At 57.6% G+C, this 18086-nt stretch overlaps 2 protein-coding genes across 10 annotated transcripts in view; both read left to right on the plus strand.

Moving 5' to 3' along the window:
• Window positions 1-216: 216 nt before the first annotated feature.
• On the plus strand, window positions 217-4875 carry RPS7 (ribosomal protein S7). Its single transcript, XM_045979439.1, has 7 exons — window positions 217-358; window positions 590-673; window positions 841-912; window positions 1049-1192; window positions 1437-1501; window positions 4028-4178; window positions 4767-4875. Exons 2-7 carry the CDS (start codon window positions 599-601, stop codon window positions 4842-4844), a joined length of 585 nt encoding a protein of 194 aa, XP_045835395.1. The 5' UTR covers window positions 217-358; window positions 590-598; the 3' UTR covers window positions 4845-4875.
• An 8245-nt stretch (window positions 4876-13120) lies between these two features.
• COLEC11 (collectin subfamily member 11) overlaps window positions 13121-18086 on the plus strand; it is a 30853-nt gene continuing 25887 nt past the window's right edge. Inside the window, exons 1-3 of one of the 9 annotated variants that reach the window (XM_045979903.1) lie at window positions 13121-13270; window positions 13399-13487; window positions 17701-17843. In XM_045979903.1, the coding sequence (XP_045835859.1) occupies window positions 17726-17843 (118 nt within the window). In that variant the 5' untranslated portion in view covers window positions 13121-13270; window positions 13399-13487; window positions 17701-17725. Of the gene's footprint in view, window positions 13271-13398; window positions 13488-13510; window positions 14036-17700; window positions 17844-18086 lie in introns of those variants that run through there. The other 8 variants (XM_045979910.1, XM_045979905.1, XM_045979909.1 and 5 more) reach the window with 8 other exon arrangements.

Genomic DNA, 18086 nt, shown 5'->3' on the forward strand with positions numbered 1-18086 from the left:
CTGAGCCACCAGGCGCCCCAACTGAGTGTCTTTTAAACGTCGTCTTCGGGACGGAGTTGTTTTTTGCGGGTCCCCGACCCCGCCCAGACACCGGCCGCCCGACGCCTGCCTGGAACTTGCGCCGCTGCCCGGCCACACCAGCCGACCACAGCCGACAGGAAACGCGGCGGGCGGAGGAGAGTTACTAACGCACCGGTCCCCCGGAACCGCTTCCTGGGACTGTCTAGGCTTCGACCGCGTTTCACTCGTTCTTCCGGTTTCTCTCCTCGCACTGTTCCCGCCTCTTCCCTTTCGCCGTCGGGATTTGAGCAGCCCTCGCGAGACTTAGGCCTCTTCCTAGGCCGGCGCTCTCACCAAGGTAAGTTCGGGGCCTGCTCGCTGTTGGACTTTTCGTCCAACTCTGAGGAAAACAGGTCTCGGAGTGCGGCCTCCGTGGCCGGGTCCTGCTCACCCGGCGGGGATACGGCCGATTACCCGGGCTGTGGGCCCCGATGGCTGCTGCGGGGTGGCGCGGGGCCGGGCTGGGGGTCGGCGGGGGCCGGCGGCCGCGGGCGGCGGCCTCGTCAGCGGGGGCGCCGTGTGCTTGCAGGAGAAGACCATGTTCAGCTCGAGCGCGAAGATCGTGAAGCCCAACGGCGAGAAGCCGGACGAGTTCGAGTCCGGCATCTCCCAGGTGAGGCGGCGGGTCCCCCTCCCCGGTGGCCCAGCAGCGGGGGTTCCGGCGCGCGCGACCCGCGGGGCGCCGGGGGACGCCGGTCCGGGAGGAGGCGGCGGGGCGGCGTGCGGGGCGGCGTGCGGGGCGGCGCGCGGGCGCTGAGGCGGCTCTGCTGCTGCCCGCAGGCCCTGCTGGAGCTGGAGATGAACTCCGACCTGAAGGCGCAGCTCCGCGAGCTCAACATCACGGCCGCCAAGGTGAGGCGCGGACCGCCCGCGGCCCGGCCCGGAGCGCGTGTCGGCGTCCGGCCTGCGCGGGGTCCGGCTGCGGGCTCGCTCGGGAGGGCGGGGGGCCCCGACCGGTGCGGCGGTGACGGGCTGCGCCCTCGCTCAGGAGATCGAGGTGGGCGGAGGCCGGAAGGCGATCATCATCTTCGTGCCGGTGCCTCAGCTGAAGTCGTTCCAGAAGATCCAGGTCCGGCTGGTGCGCGAGCTGGAGAAGAAGTTCAGCGGGAAGCACGTGGTCTTCATCGCGCAGGTGCCGCGTGCGGGGGGCGCGGCGCGGCTGGGGGGGCGCGAGCTGTCGGCCGGCGGCCTCGTCACTGCGCTGGCGGGGGGCGTCGTGCGCAGGACTCGGGACCCGGGAGCACCGCGCCGGCCCCTCAGGACCTGCGGGCCTGGGATTTCTCTCAGCTTCTTTGGGTTTGCTGCGCCTGCAAAGCGGTTGCGCGGCCTCAGCCGGCGCCCCACCTAACGTGTGTGCGCGGGGTGCTTTCCCACAGCGGAGAATTCTGCCCAAGCCCACTCGGAAAAGCCGCACGAAAAACAAGCAAAAGCGGCCCAGGAGGTGAGTGTTTCATCCGCGTCCGAGACTACCGGGCGCCTGCGGGGCTCGGGTCTCCGTCTCCGGTGGTGAGTGCGGTCGTGCTGGGCCCCCTTGAGGCGGTCGGGCTCCACGCAGAGCGGAGCGGGCGTTAAGGAACCGCGCACTGTGACCCGCTTGTTGCCGACCGACCGCGTGCGGGGCGGGGTGCTGAGCGTCGCAGTTCAGGGAAACCTTCCACCGGGATTTCTACCGAGGAACGCGGTTTTCTCTGTAACTATGTACGTTTTTAAGTTCCGGAGGCAGGAAATACTGTCTACGAGGGAGCGAAGGCCAGGGACCGCCGCCTCAAGAGACGAGACTGTGCTCTGTGGCCCAGGCTGCGGACACTGCGCGGCGGCTCCTGCAGCGCCCGGGCATTGAGCGTCGTGCCGCTGCGCTCGGAGGCTCTTTGCTGGGTTTCTGCCGGGAGCTGAGGCTGAGAAAGGAGGCGGATTTTCCTGTTGCTGCCCTTCCAGGTTGCAAGGGCTCCTGCCACGGCACACGCGTGTCCTTTAAGCTCGACTGACAGCTTATTTGGCATAAACTCAGCTGCTGAGTGTCGTTGGCTTCCTGAGCTGGGCCTTGCGGTGTTTGACGGAAGTGCGGTTTCACAGACGGGTTCCCGATCCCTGCGGGGCCTGCCGGTGGGCCAGCCTGGGAGAAAAGGGACTCGCGTCTCCGTGGCCAGATGGGCAGCGTCTTAGCGAGTCCACACTTGTGTTACTTCTCAGGATGAGGACAAGGGACGCAGGGCCTGGAGAAGTGCTGTTTCCGCGACCGCCAGTAGTGCTGGGATTTCCAACACCCAGTCTTGCTGGTGAAGCACTGGGAGGTCGTGATGGGGCTCCGGCGGGCAGGCGTCACCCTGAGAAGGGTGGTGGGGAGACTGGAAGGACAGGAGCTGGAGTTCTGGAACTTGAGTTGTCCGGTGCAGTACTTGAAATGGGCAGCTGGAGTGGCACAAAAATTTACGGATTTTTTGGGTATTCTGGGTAGTTTGTGAGGAGACGGTCAAGAACATCTAGTCTGTTAGAGCCCGAGTTCCTGCTTCAAATAGGAAAACAAACCCTTGCTCTGCATCCAGCGGACTGGCCCATCCACAGCCTCTCACCCCGAACTTGGGTTTTCCACGTGTGCTGGGGTGACGGCTTGCCCGGGTCCCTGGGGGCCTGCTCTCCCACGGGGCCTTCTGTTGAAGCTCTAGGCGGCAGGCATGGCGGTGCTGCCACTTCCCACTGCCTGCAGGCCTTCTCCGTCTTCAGTGCTTCGCATCTCCTGCGTGGACAGGTCCTGACTTTGACTTGTTTTGGTCTCTAGTCTTAGCTGGGTTTCCGCTACTTCTCATCTGAGGCCTTCAGTTCTGCGGCCGGTGATGATTAGTTGTGTGGCCTTGACTTCCCCTCCTTAAAGCTGTTGTTGGAACCTGAGAGGAGATGCTCAGGCTTTGGTGGCGTGTGGATTTGTTTTAAAGGAGACAGTTGACAGGTTTCCGTATTTGTGTGCCTTCCCAGTAATTCACGGGTAGCAGTGATCAGTCGGGCCATCTGTGTCATTTGCTTTCCGGAAGGTGATGGAGGCTTTGGGAAGTGGAGTTCCCTTGAGCTTGTGGAGCAGTAAGACCTTTGCAGGTGTCTGAGGGCCCCAGAAAGTGTGTGGGAGCTGCCGGATCTGAAATGCAGACGAGTGGAGTCGAGTGTCCATCTGCTGAGCGTGAGACGTTCTGGATGAGTTCTTGCTGCAGGGTAGGTCCAGAAGCACTGCAAAGAACCACCTCTTCCCGCTCTCGTTCTTGGCGTCTTGGTGGACACGGCAGATATCCCCAAAGCTTGGAATTGGTCGAGTCTTGCTGTTGCCGTGCAGCCAGATGGGTTTTGAACTTGAAGGGCCACCAGGAGAGGAGTGAGGTCACAGCGGCAGTTTGTGTGATGGGGTAAAGATGGGGTTCTGGGTGGGGCTGCCATCACAGAGCGGGTGACGGAGCAGTGCGTCCCTTGTCCTAGAGAACAAGGAGGAGCCTTGGAGGTGTTTTGGAGGCCATGGAGAGCTCTCGAAGGGTCTTTTCCTAGTAACGTGGTGTGATCATGGGTTTTTAGATGAACTTGGCAGCCTTGGAGGGGGTGGTTTTGGAGATGAGCGCGTAGTAAAGAAGCTTCTGCAGCCGTTTAGTTGAGAAATCATGAGTGGAGAGAAACCCGAAGAGCACCTGAAAGGGGAAGCCCTCGTGAGCCTCCGTTCCCTGGAGACGGTCACCTGGGACTTGGTGTGTGTGTCATTTGTGCGGTTTCATGGTTAACATACCCTGCGCATTCAGAACAAACAGGGGGCTTGTTACCCTGTTCAGTGTGGCAGCGGCTCTTGTAAGATCCGTTAAATGTACGTGGCCTGTTTGAAAACTGGTGTTAATTTGGTTTCAGAAACCTGGGGTTTGCTGTTGACGGTTTGACTTTTGGGGCTCCCTGGAGGGCAGGTCTTCCTCAGCGTCTTACTTTTGTCACCGTGTTCTTTCAGCCGCACTCTGACAGCTGTGCATGACGCGATCCTGGAGGACTTGGTGTTCCCAAGCGAGATTGTGGGCAAGAGAATCCGTGTGAAACTGGATGGCAGCCGGCTCATCAAGGTTCATTTAGACAAAGCGCAGCAGAACAACGTGGAGCACAAGGTAAGGGGCGGCTGCATTGCCGGAGGCTGTGGCGGGAGGGGAGAGGCAGCATAACCTGACTCATGTGCCGCCAGATCCAGTAAGAGTGACCTCAGCCCGCCCTCTCCCATCTGAACCTCTGCCGCTTCCCTGCAGATTGTGTGTCGGGTTTTATAGTGGCGGTTGTTTTGAAAATCGGAATTCTCTGCCTTTTAAATTAATAGGAAAATTAGAAGTAAAGTAACTCCTTTTAGTAAGATGTTACATCCTTTGGGGGTGGGATCTTGGTAGTGGATAGAATCTGGGAGGACTGTCCCCTTGCTTCATTCCTGGTGAAGTGTCGCTAATGTGGAAAACCCCTGGGTCGCCTCACAGACTCTTGTCTGGGTGGCCCAGAGGAGCGCCACGCTCCAGCCCTGGGATGTGGCTAGAGCCGTGTCCCGTAGCGCTGGGGGTGAGCCCGTCCCCAGGCTTGAATGTTCCTTGTCTCATCAGTCCCTGGTTGCTGAGGGGAGAAATCACACAGGGCACAGCCTCACAAAACCCTTAGGCTTCAAGCGGAATGTGTATGTTTAAAAGTTTTGTGATGAAATTTTTCTTTCCTTGCAGGTTGAAACTTTTTCTGGTGTCTATAAGAAGCTTACAGGCAAGGATGTTAACTTTGAGTTCCCAGAGTTTCAGTTGTGAACAAAAATGATTAAATAAAACTTTGACAGTATTCGGTTTGAGGCATGATTTTCAAAAAGTTCAGAGATGTCGTCGTATAGCCATCTACATAGCCAGCAGCTCCCTGCGTAGGCTGGAAGATTTTGAACAGAGAGGGTGCCTGTGGGATATACCAGGCAGTCTGATGCCTGGGTGGGATATACTTGTATCCAGGGATGTTGTAATAGGTACAATCCTATGACATTGGCCCAGGTGGCTGAGTGTTGGCACTTGGACAAGTTCAACCGAAGGATCACTCAGGTACCAGAGGCGTGAACGATACGATAACGTAGCCTGCCTGCTAGTCCCCGTGCCGCGCTCGACGAGAATCGAATGCTGGCTCTCCTGGGAAGCCTGCCTGCCTGGAAGTCTGGGTTTCAGAAGCACCTGAAATCAGGCCAGGAATGGTTCCTTGGAAACGGCATGATAGAACAAAATGTGATAAAGTGGTGTTCTCACTGAATTTTTTATTGTGATAAAAGACAGAATTTACCATTTTATCCTTTTTTAAGTGTGGCGGTGAGTGCTTACATTGCTGTGACACAGACCTGCAGCGTGCCGGGTGGTGTTGGGGCCGAGGCTTCCTGGCGGCAGCTGCTTCCCCTCTTCCAGATTCCCTGAGTTCACACATTGACCGCCGGTCTGGTGGATGCACGAGACCAGTCAGGCATCGGTGGGACGAGACGTTGGGGTCCACGTGTAGCTGCACGACTGCTGAACGGGAGCATAGCCGATGCTGTGCTTGCGTTTGCGTCTTCTCTGAAGGGTCCTCTGAGAAGGCTGTCCCCATTCACGAGGCGGAGGGGTCTGATGCACGGTGTTCCCCTCAGCCAGCTCGAGCCCGCGCCGTTTCCTCGGGCTTGGTGAATCTGCTCCCATGCCCGCCCTTTGCTGGAGACTTTTGAAGCAAGTTCTAGACATGTGTTACTACTTAGGAATTTTCTTTTAGCAGTGATAGTTACTAAAATTCAATATCAAATGAACCAGATTTTTTTTTTTAATTTTAATTTTTTATTTTATTTATTTTTAAAAAAAAATTTTATTTATTTGACAGAGATCACAAGCAGGCAGAGAGGCAGACAGAGAGAGGGGGAAGCAGGCTCCCTGCTGAGCAAAGAGCCTGATGCGGGGCTCGATCCCAGGACCCTGGGATCATGACCTGAGCTGAAGGCAGACGCTTTAACCCACTGAGCCACCCAGGCGCCCCGAAGAATCAGGTTTTTAAAAAGTATTTTTTATGTTAGTTTGCTTGCATATAGTACGTTACTCATTTTTGATGTAGTGTTCAGTAATTCATGAGCTGTGTATGACACCCAGTGCTCGTCCCAGCACATGCCCTCAATACCCATCACCCAGTTACTCCGTCCCCCTGTGTCCCTCCTCTCCATAACCCGCAGTTTGTCTCCCGGAGTTGGAGTCTCATGGTTTGTCTCTGATTTCTTCCCATCCAGTTTTCTCTCCCTCCCCCTGTGGTCCTCTGTGCTCTTCCTCATGCTCCACACACGAGTGAGACCACAGGGCAATTGTCTTTGATTAACGTACGTCACGCAGCAGCATCCCCCCAGTTCCGTCCGTGTCCGGGCAGATGGTGGGGGTTCTTTCTGACGGTCAGTGATGCCCCGTTGTGCGGAGGGACTGCGTCTTATCCACGTGTCTGTTGAAGGGCAGCTCGGCTCCCAGTTTGGTGGACATGGCTGCTATGAGCATTGGGGAGCATGTGCCCCTTTTCATTGCAGCTATCTTTGGGGTAAATACCCAGTGCAATCGCTGGGTTGTAGGGTAGCCCCACCTTTAACTCCTTAGGAAGCTCCATGCTGTTCCCAGAGTGGCTGTACTGGCTTGCATTCCCACCAACAGTGTAACTGTTTCTTCACATCCTTGCCAACACCTGTTTCTGGTCTTTGTAATTTTTGCCATTCTAACTGGTGTGACGTATCACTGTAGTTCCGATTTTTATTTCCCTGATGCGGAGTGATGGTGAACGTGTTTCATCTGTATGTGGGCCATTTGTGGGTTTTTGGAGAAGTGTCTTCATGTCTTCTGTCCGTTGGAGAACCAATTTTTCAAGTTGCTAAATCATAAGACATTAAGCCAAGTTTTAAAAAAATTAATAGCTTTCCCAAAAAAATTAATTTTAGAATTAATACTTATTTGTGTCCATTTAAAACTTTGGATTTTATGACCATATGCGTGCTTTTTTAGGACTCGTGTGCATTCTATGACATGTTAATGGCCACACGATACTGGAGATGACCTCAAAACTTGAACTCCGTGGGGTGTACAACGAAATAGTTTGGGGAATAATGTGCTAAACATTGTCACTACAGTTTTCCTCGGTAAACTTGCTGTTGAAAGAGAAAGAACACAGTTGACTTGAACAACACGGGCCAGGGGTCCTGACTCCAATGTTGAAAATCCCCTCCCTCCAGGACTCAACTGTTCGCTTACTGTTGACTGGAAGCCTCAGGAAAACGGTTAGGGCACTCCGGCTGGCTGTCAGTGGAGCACGTGATTGGATCTCAGGGTTGTAAGTCCGAGCTTCATGTTGAGTGTAAAGACTACTCAAAAATAATCTGAAAAGAAAGGAAATACATTTACAGTGTCCCACCGTGTTCATCAAAAACAAAACCCACATATAAGTAGACCGTCCCAGCTCAAACCCGCACTCACCCTCCGAGGGCCAATGGCATAGGCTCTTGAAGGGCTCGGTCATAACCAGCAAGGGTGGGTGTGTGTCATTTATTACAGAAAGCGACTGCTTAGATCTTCCTTTTCCTTCCTAGTTGTGTATCAGTCCCGTCTTTTCTCCCTGACTGATAAAGGTGCGCAAAGTTGCAAAGCTCCTAAGTAGTGGAACATTTTTGAGGCGCTGAGATGCCCAATTTTAGATCTCTACGACTAATCCTTGATATTTATGAACACGTGTGACCGTACAGTAAAAGCACAGGTTGCGGCCGTAGGGACCCTCCCGTTCCCAGAGATGGTTCTGGCTGCAGAGATCCCGGTTACTGTTTGAGAACTGCTGATGCCCTCAACTCGGTGAGGGTAAGGAGTTCAGTCTGAAGCCTCTTTGGCAGTTCATTTTTACTCAGAATTCTACACAGACACAATCAAGTTCGTGCTCTGTAGGAATGTCTTTGAATGAGGCTCCAGTTTCATTTAGCACCTTCCCGGCGGCTGCTCAAGCCGTCTCAGCGCCGCACTGAAATGGAACGAGGCCGGGCTCGTCTTCAGTCAGGAGCCGACGGCCGGGCGCACCCCACGCATTGCTGTTCTGCTCCTGTTACTTGTAACCGTCTGTCTGGCAGTTTGCAAGCCCAGAGCAGCCCAGATGGCCAGTGCTGACCCTGGTCACGTTGTAGTCCACTGCCGTTCGGGTCTGCGCCCGTGCGCGTATGGTCACTGTGGGGTTGGGGCCGCCGCCTTCCCTGAGCTGCTGTGACTTGAGGTCTCGTTCTAGAACAGAGGACTGGCCGGGACTTGCGAGGTCTCCTACTTCCAGTTCGAAGGGTCACAGCCCTGAGTCCTAGAGCCATCACTGCAGATTACCTCTCAGCACCGGTCAGGGAGGTGCGTGTGCTTAACCGTGCCTGGCATGGAGTTTTCAAAGCTTAATGTTGTAAGAATATAGGAGCTTTCTGGGGTTCCTGGGGGGCTCAGTCGGTTGGACGTCCGGCTCTTGGTTTTGGTTCAGGTCATGATCTCATGTGGGGACCGAACCCCGCATTGGTCTCCACACTCAGTGGGGACCTGCTTGAGACTACCTCTTCCCCTGCCCCTTCCTCCACTTGAACTGTTTCATGCTCGCTCTTTCTTTTTTTTTTTTTTAGAAAGAAAGATTTTAACAGAGAGCACAAGCAGGGGGAGCAGGAGAGGGAGAAGCAGGCTCCCCACCGAGCAGGGAGCCCCATGTGGGACTTGATTCCAGGCCCCTGGGACCATGACCCAAGCGGAAAGCAGACGCTTAAACAACTGAGCCACCCAGGTGCCCCATAAATAAATAAATCCCTAAAAAAGAAAAAAAGAATATATGAGTTTTCTTGTTCTTGAAAACCACATCGGTCGTATTACTTCCAAAGGGAGGAGGGAGAATCAGGGAAGTCAGTCTCATGATGAGAAGAGTGTCAGGGCCCGAGAACCATCCCAGAGACACAGGGACGCCAGATGACAGCCAGGTCTGTCGCTCTCTGATCCGTGAGTGGAACAGAGGAGGAAGTTCTAAATGTCATTCCCTTTATCAGTTGGCTGCTTTTTCCATTTCATTCGTGTGGCTTTCCTGAAGTCTTTTAACGTCCCTGGGCCTCCGTGCCCTCTTGGTAACGTGAGGGGGTTGTGTACGGATAAGCTCTTAAAATCTCTGCCCGCTTAAGGGACGCGGTCTGGGAGGTGGTGTCCGAGCAGCGGGGGTGGGGTGGGAGGTCTGAGAGGTGGTGTCCGAGCCAGGACTGGTCTGGGAGGTGGTGTCCGAGCGGGGGACCTACGTCAAGCACCTCTTGGGGGAGCACAGAGAGGGCATTGCTGTGTGAGTGTCTGACTGGCGTGTTTCAGACAAGACGTTACTTTGGACAAAGACAGAGCCGGACAACCGGCGCGCAGTTAGTGGTCAGTACGTGTTGATGACTTCGCTGTAATCAGGATCGTCGACTTCACGGCTGGCCCGCCCGTCACCCTTGGATCCAGCCATGGCTGCACAGCGTGCCAGCGCCTGATGAAGACGACGGTAGGCTCGGGTCCCCTTAGGCTGTGAAGCTGGCTGCGTGCCAGGCGTCTGGCAGACCCGATAAGTTAGGGCCTCTGTCCTCCAAGCTCTGCCCTGCCCTGACGCGGACGTGGACGGCAACCGGGAAACAAGACGGCCTTGACTTCTAGGTGTGCCTAGAAGACTTGCTTTCCTCTGGCTCGCAGAGGCCATTCCTCTGGCTTACTCTTCCTCGGAACAAGGTGCGCAGGGGCGGCTTGGGAGGGGCCACAAACACACGCAGGGCCGCAGCCCAGGAGTCCCCGTGTGGAGTGACCAGCTGGGACAGCCGCCCCTGCTGTTCACTTTCACGCTGCTTCCCTGGCACAGGAGGCAGCCTCACGGGGCCGCTCACCTCGGGCCGCTGACGGGCCTGACCATGTGGTCCTGTGCTGGCTCCTCGCGGCTCCCCCGTGGCTGCCGTGGAGACGGGCGCTGCGGCCGGCAGGTCTGTCCCTCCTTTGTTCTGGGGCCGATTTGTTGGCTTTCGGTGCCCGTGCTGGAGCGAGAGTGTGCGGTCTTGTGGGGCGACCGAGGAGAGGCGGCAGGAGCGAGAAGGAGCAGGACAGCGCCACGTGACTCGTGGCTGTCCCAGGCGTGGGGCCCTGCGGCGGGCCGTCTACTCTGTCTGCCCAGGCCTCGCAGCGCCGTGTGGGGGAGGCGGCGGTTGGCAGAGTGGTCCCTGGACCAGCAGCCCCAGCACCGCCATCGCATGCGAACTGGTCAGAATCGGGGGTGCCCAGATCCGCACCAACTGCCGGCTCAGAAAGTCTGGGGGGGGCCCAGCGGCTGGTGCTTTCAGAGGTCTTCTGGGTGGTTCTGGTGCACGCTCACACTTGAGACCCGGTGATCTTGGCTGCTGTGATGACCTTGGACGGCACGATGTCGTCAGAGGAATGGCATTCACATCCGTCTCGCTGGCGAGCTACACGGTGACGCCAGAGCCACATCTCCTGGCCATGCAGTGGGCTCCAGCTCCGATGAGCGCGGCCGTGGTGCCCGGACCCCCGACCACCCGGGGACCATGTCCACGAGGGCTGGGTGCAGGCCTCGTGCCGCTCTGCACATTCAGGGAGCTCTGGAGAAGCAGAGCCGTCGGGGGGGGCGGGGGGCCCAGGTTAACGTCCCGAAGGACGAAGTATCCGGAGCGGCGGGGGCCTGGCTGGGTGACCTCCAGCAGAGTTCCCACCCAGAGACAGATGGGCCGGGTCTGGCTCTTCGTGCAGATTTCTCCGTTATCTCCGGGGAATGTAAACAGTCACCGGGAGCTGAGCCAGAGTCTGTTCTGACCCGCTGCGCGGCCAGGCGGCCCGAGGGGCCCGAGTTCGGGAGGAAAAGCCTGCGTCCAACAGCACGACTTCGGTGCTTTCAAGAAAAGACGGGGAAGGAGGAAGGAGGGAAAGAGGGAGGGCAGGAAGCCAGAGCAGCCTGAAGGGAGAAGGACCTACTGGTTTCTCGGGACTTTCTGGTGCGTATTTGCAAGGCAGGTGCACACAGGATTTCTAATGGGAAAACGGTTCTGACAACCTACTTGAAACAGGTCGTTAGTATAATATTGTCACTTACTCTGTAACCGAGACTAATTCTCAGGTTTGGGCACTTTAAAAAAAAAAAAAAAAGCCCTGAGCAGTTTGGGACACAAAACAAAAGATAAGTGACCAGGTTGGTGGTGAGACCCCAGGAGAGTGTGGCAGGCTGGCGGGCTGCTGGCTCTCCGCCGTCCGGAAAGCCCAGTTCTGGGGAGACAGGGTGGGCCCCGACCTGGCCCGTGCCCCAGCGATGGCACCTTGGGCAGGCGCCATCCTTCTCTGCCCGGGCTCTGGAGCTCTAGCCGGAGCACCAGCCATCGGCTGGGCGGGCTGCTTGTGAGGACGGAGCTCATGGCTGACGGAGCGGGCCTGCTGGGACCCAGGCCCTGGCCCTTCCTCCCAGCTGGCATCCCACATGGGCGGAGGGAACACACCGCCACGACACGGTGCACCATCAGCTTCCACCGCTGTCTCAGGCCTCGGGGTGGGAGGCGCTGGAGTAGCCAGAGGTATCCTTGCGATCTGGCTACGGGGGTCGCGCGTGAGCGCTGTCGCCAGCTGGGTCCTGGTTACTCTGCGGTGAGGACCTTCCGGTCCGTCGCAGTCCCCAGACGACGGTACTCCGTGCCCCTGGCCCCACAGTGTGACGGTATCTCCGGTCACACGTCCCGGGCGGGGAGTGGGACCAGGATGAAGCTGAGCTGGGGCCGTGCTCCTCTGCACTGCGGTGGGCTGAGTTGTTGTGACACCAGCTACGACGTGGATGAACCTTGAGGACATGAGGCTCCGGGAAGGAAGCCCGTCATGTTGGCTCCAATCACACGAGATACTTAGAGTGGTGGGAATCATAGGACGTCCAGCAGGCGTGGCCAGGCGGCTGAGGCGGGCTGTAATGCATTGGGACGATGGGGACTCAGCAGCATGGGGGCAGAGGTTCAGTTTCACAAGGTGCGAAGGTCACGGAGACGGACGGTAGGGCCACACGGCATCACGAATGTAGTTAATACACTGATTCCGACACGAAAACGTGATTACAATGGTAAATCGTCTGTTCTGCATTTCATCACAATAATACAAACCTCCAGGCAGTAGTCTGGTCCGTCGCACTGTATCGTCAGTCTTGCAACTGGGCAGACGATTCCTCTTGCTACGTCCTTCATCTCAGAATTGTTTTAGCTCCCGCTGCCTTTGTCTTTTCATAGAAACTGGAGAATAATCCTGTCTCTGTCTACAAAATGTCTCGCTGGGATTTGAACAGGAATTGTGGTAAGCTTGTAGGTCACTCCAGGGACAATCAGCATCCCCCCAGCTCTGAGCCTCCCAGTCCGGGAGTGCGACTCAGTGTCTTAGAGCTGCTGTGATCTTCCTGGTTGGCACTCAGATCCCGACGTGTTCTGTTAGATTTACCCCGAGGCACTGAGTTTCTTTGAGTGATTGTGAGTGATTTTTAAGTTTCAGAGTGTATGTGCCCGTTGCCAGCTTGTAGAGGTATGCCTGGTTTCCGAACGTTCATGTCGAGCTCCGAGCTTCGCAGAGCCCCTTCTGGATTCTAGGACTTTGTGTGGACTTTTGTGTGTGTGTACAGTTTCTGGTTTTGGTGTCCGGGTAACACCAACTTCATAAAATGAATTGGAAAATGCTCCTCCCTCTTCTTTTTGCTGAAAGAGGTGTGAAAAATTGGTGTTAATTTTTCTGTAAAACTTTGGTAGAATTCTCTGTGAAGTCATCTGGCCTGGAGCTTCTTTCTTGGGAGTTTTTGTTACAAAGTCAACCCCCTTAATTTTTAGGGGCTGCTAAGTCCTCTATTTCATGTTGGGTCCATTGTGGAAAGTCGTGTGCTTCAAGGAAGTGGCCCGTTGGGTCTAAGTTTTCAGATTTATTTATGGTATTTGGCGGTTTTAATAAAGAATCCATTCTTTTTCATGGATTTTATGATGTATATGGAATTTGACAGTTTTTAAAAAAGATTTTATTTATTTATTTGTCAGAGAGAGAGAGACAGCAGGAGAGCACAAAAGGGAGAAACGACAGGGAGAAACAGACGCCCCTCTGGGCAGGGAGCCTGATGCGGGACTCGATTCCAGGACCCCGGGATCATGACCTGAGCCAAAGGCAGCTGATTCACCGACTGAGCCACCCAGGTGTCCCTGAATTTGAAAATTTTTACAAAATTTGTAATCTGTGTGACTTCTTTCAGTCTAAATAAAAATGCGTCTTTGAACGTAGCCTTTTATGATCGTTATTGTATGTGTGTATCTTTTTCTTAAAGAAGTCCCCTCCCCTCCTCGGAAAGAGCCAGGAGCCGGACCCACCCACCACAGACCCTTGTTCTGCCTTCGAGAAGCGTCAGGGAGCTCCGTGAGTTTGGGTCTTGCGTGGGTAGATCTCGACAGGCAGTAGACGAGCAGGGAGTGCTTTGAAGTGAACCCCTACAGGGAGCGTGGAAGGAAGCGGGTCAGCCACATTTATTTCTGTCCGATGTGGCACCTGGTGGTGACCGCTCTCCCTGCTTCCTGCGACGCCTGCCGTACTCAGTACTCACGCTTCCTTCTTCAAAAGGAGAAGAGAGAGAGAACAGAGCGGACGCCAGAGTCGGGCTGGGGGTCTCGGGGCGAAGAGCCGGAGGGACATCTCCTGCGGGTCCGCGACCTGACCCCGCAGCAGCGAGTTCCCACACCCTCCACCGCCCTCCCGCAGGGCAACGGATGTATTGCAAACAGGAAGCTCTTTGCAGATAAGGCTGAGACCCAGCCTGATTTGCTGGGAAGCCTGATGGCCCCGGCCACGCTCGCCTGGCCTGTGGGGCTCCGTGGCCTCTGTAAATAGCGGCTATGAGGCTCCCGGGCGCAGTGTCCTCGTGGGTCCCGGACGGACAGGACACCCCCTTCGCCTGGCGTGCGCTGCAGGTAGGGATGCTCTGCTGGGTGACCCAGCAGTCCTGGGGAGCAGGGCGGGGTCTACCAGTCCACGGGGACACGCTGAGCTGGGAAGACAAGGTTCCCGAAGCGGCCAGAGGGAGGCCTCTGGTGCAAGGGGGGATGGGATCTGTGCTTTGGTCCCCGCGACGGATGGGGTCTGTCCAATGGATCCGACTCGAGAATTCTAAGGTCTGAGTAATTCAGGAGCTCGTGCCGGAGACTCCGTGGGGCGGGCTCACGAGGGCACTCACAGGACGAGGCTTCTCGGCTCATTCCATGAGGCGGGGCTGTGTGTTCTCGAGTCCCCATCCCTGTGTGAGAGGTGGCTGTGGCCTCATGTGCAGGTGGCCGGAGCGTGGTCCCAGGGAGCGGCCGCCGCCTGTGGGTGGGGCCACGGGGGTCGCAGCGGTCATCGCGCTCACGGCCCGTGGCTCCATTCTGGGCTCTGCAATGGGGCAAAGGCAGGACCGGAGCGGGGCTCTGGTCTCCCAAACTGGGTAGGACGTGGTGTGACGGGGTCCCCTCCTCCCTGGCCAGCTGGCTTCCAGGCTGAAGTTAGGTCGTACTTAGGAGTTTAAAAGACAAAGTGGGAAAGCAGCGGCTCGTGCATAGCCAGACTTCTGACCTGTTGGGAAGCGCTCTCCTTGCCCGGCAGAGTCAGCCCAGACGTCCACCGCGACCCCAGCTCATCTATGGCTTTGAGAAGTCTGTGGGCAGTGAGAGGACAGACGGCTTGCAGAAAGCTGGGGGAAGGGCGCCTTCCTCCTTAGTGTGTGCCCTCTGGTGGGGCTCTGGGGAGACCCCGTGCCACCGTGGGGAGCAAGCAGCTGGGTGGGGGTGGGGGTGTCCGTTCTCGGAGGCCCCTGGTGCTTCCAGATGGTTCTCAGGCTGTACATGCTGCAGAGCTTAATGAAAAGGAAGGCTTGTGAGTTTGGCAAATTATACCACATTTTTTTTTCATGGTCCATTTCTTTATTTTTTAAAAAAAGATTTTACTTATTTGACACAGAGAGAGAGAGAGAATTTCATTCTTACAATGAACTTCTACTAGGAATTCCACATTGAATTTCTCCTCAGAAACCCTGGCTTCCTGCGCCCAAGGGAGGGTGGAAACCTCGCGGCTCTGGCTGGATCAGGATGTGGTTCTTAGAGAGGGCCCAGCGGGCTGCGGCTTCTCCGTTGACAGACCGAATTCCTGTCCTGACTCCCAGGGCAGAGCTGGAAGCTGGAGGAGCTGGAGCCCCCCCAACCCCCACCCCCGCCCCACCAGGGCTGCCGGAGGAGACACAGATGCAGGAGCCACTGGTGGGGTGGGGGGGTGGCAGGGCTGCAGGGAAGCTTCGGGCTGCGGCCCCGGGGCCTTGTGCAGGCTCTGCGCGGCCCAGGGGGCGACCGCTGTGGCTGGATGCCGTGTGTGCGAGCCGGGGGTCGCGCTGAGCGGCGCGGCTGTCCCTGGACGCAGCCTTTCCCAGCTGGAGACAAAACTCCCACGTGAGCTTCAGACCCCCGAGACATTAATATCTAAACCCCCTCCACCTCCGCCAACACCGAGAAGCAAGTATTGTAGACTCGAGCCCAAATGAAGGTTCATCGTGTCTTTTTTAACATTATCATCAGTTAAGAGCTACATTCTGGAAAGAACCCACATTCGCTTCTAGAGCAGCAGCTCAGCTCGACACGGTGAAGGACACAGTGTCGCTAACAGGCTCTTAGGAATTCCAGGTCCATTAACGCCGGGCCGGAGCCACCGCGAGCCGGTCCCGCGTGGACCTGAGGCATGAGGAACCCTCGGGCAGCGAGGAAAAGCAGTCGCAGGACGGGGGAGACCTTAAATTCTAGGTGCTGCCGTGGTGAGCTTCTGTCCGTCCCTCGTTCACTGCTTCACGCAGCCTTTAGGTCCTCAGCTCAGTGCCCGCTAAGCTCTTGCCCGGGCCTGAGCCTTTCCCGGCTGCAAGAGGTGCTCACTCCTGGCTCACTTCCAGAGCAAGGCCCAGCGGCAGGGGGAAGCGAAAGGAGCAAAGCTCATCCCTGTGGGCTGTGGGCAAACATTCACGCCTTTTCCCTTCTCCTCAGAGTTGGTCCCTCACGCAAGCGCAGGCGGCAGGCCGAGCGCCAGCTGGGAGGGGGGGCTGGGGGGGCTGGGAGGGGGGCTGGGAGGGGCTGGGAGACCGGCTGTCCAGGCTCCAGCCTCCTTGGCACCCTCGCATTGAGGGGCCAGGTCCGAGGTGGTTTTGGGAACTAAATGAGGTTTGTGTGCCCAGGTGTGGTAGTAAATAGTGGCTCCTTGTCTCTCTCGCAAGCGTGAAATAACAGTAAAAGCTGCCGTCGTAGTGTAAGGAGGGGGGCGGCCCCCGCTCCGGGCTTGGCGCTCGGTCGGCTGACAGGAGCAGAAGGGAGAGGTCAGGTGCGCCAGGAGGCCCCGGGTCCGACCCCACCTTCCCACCTACTATGGGGTGCTCTGGGCCGCTGACTTCACTTCCCTCATCCCTGGTTCCCTGGCCTGTGAAATGGGAGCGATGTGCTGGGGGCGGCCGGCCTTCTATGGTCTCCGTCCAGGGGACATTCACCCTCACCCCTGCCCTTCACAGTGTGCCCTGTGCTCCCGCCGAGGGGAGCAGTGTCCTCGCTGCAGGGTGTCACAGACACAGGGGTTCTGGCTGCATGTGTCGCACGGAGAACCTGGCTGGAGCAGTGGCTGGGGCACAGGACCTCTCCGTTCAGAGGCTCTGGCTTGCGGGGCCTGAGGGGCTGCAGGCCGCGGGGCCCTCCCTGTGCGCAAACAGTAGCGCCGCGGCCGTCTCGGCGAGCACTTGCCCCTGGCACACCTCTCCGTGTTTCACGTAGTTGCTCCTCGCACGGGCTCTTCCCTCCCCTCCACGCGGAGGGCGCCAGCCAGTGACAGAGACATGACGTGCGCAGGGTCCTGGTCCCGGGGCTGCCAGGTGCACGGCCATGCGCAGATCCTGCGCCGTGCGGACATCAGAGTCTCGGGGTGGCTCTCTGGGTGCTGCCACCAAGACTTCCTCACCGGCCCTCGGGGGGAGAATCGACGTGCCTGATCCCCACGGGGGCACAGGGCCAGCTATGTCTTCCCGTGAGTCCCAGCTGGTGACGGGTGCTGTCACAGTGACAGGTAATTGCCGAGCTATGGCTGCCGTGCCCCGCAGCAGGGCGCTGAGCGGAACGGGCTTGCGCAGACTCTGCACACACAGCCCGCGCCCGGAAAGCTCCAAGCTGGGCCGTCAGGACAGTGGCCGGTTAGGGGCGCACTGCCGTCGGCGATGCTAGGAAGCCACGGAGACACGCATTCACAGCCCCTGGGCCCAGGGACCATGGGGGGCTGGCCCGTCCTGGGGCGCTGTCTGGGCTCTACCCTCTGTTCTGGGCGGCGTGCCAGAGTTGTCATAGGACCACACGTGTGCCTTCGTGTGCGCGAAGTCTCAGCCACAGAGATGCAGAGGCGAGAATCTGGCGGCCGTGCTCAGGGTGTGGGTCCCAGCGTGGCCGGGACGGGGAGGCAAAGGTGGGCCCGTGAGGGAGAGACCTGAAGGCTGGCAGGGGCCCCGACAGCCACCTGGTCCCAGGCCCCAGCCTGCGTGCGGCCACGCCCTGGTGTCTGAATCCTCACCGCTGTGTCCCCTTCCTTGGTGCAGGAGCCTGTGCCCCCGAGCGCTCGTGATGAAGCAGCACCTGGCTGTGATCGGCCTGGCCTTCCTGTGGCTGCTTCCGGGGGGACACCCTCAGCAGACAGCGGAGGACGCCTGCTCCCTGCATATTCTCGTCCCAGGCCTCAAAGGTAACCTTGACCACGGCCTCCCGAGTGTGGCTGAGCTGGAAAGCTGGTGCTGCCGCCGCCTGGGGTCTGAACGAGATGCGCCTCGGTTTCCCCATCTGCCAAACTCAGGGTCGGCTGCGTAAAGTCTGCTCTTCCTTTGGCCAGGGGATTCTGCAATTCTGAAGCTAGCCGCCTATCTGCACCCCATAAAGGACACTAACATTCGTTCCGGGTGCCACACACGTGACCTCGAATGACTTTCGG

This window comes from Meles meles, chromosome 15, assembly GCF_922984935.1.
Source record: "Meles meles chromosome 15, mMelMel3.1 paternal haplotype, whole genome shotgun sequence".
Classification (NCBI taxonomy): Eukaryota; Metazoa; Chordata; class Mammalia; order Carnivora; family Mustelidae; genus Meles; species Meles meles.

Bases quoted from the DNA above. Each gene is read 5' to 3' on its own strand.
- RPS7 (XM_045979439.1), top strand. From the start codon at position 599: ATGTTCAGCTCGAGCGCGAAGATCGTGAAGCCCAACGGCGAGAAGCCG. The intron at 1,193-1,436 runs GTGCCGCGTGCG...GCTTTCCCACAG, and splicing joins ACGTGGTCTTCATCGCGCAG to CGGAGAATTCTGCCCAAGCC. The intron at 4,179-4,766 runs GTAAGGGGCGGC...CTTTCCTTGCAG, and splicing joins AGAACAACGTGGAGCACAAG to GTTGAAACTTTTTCTGGTGT.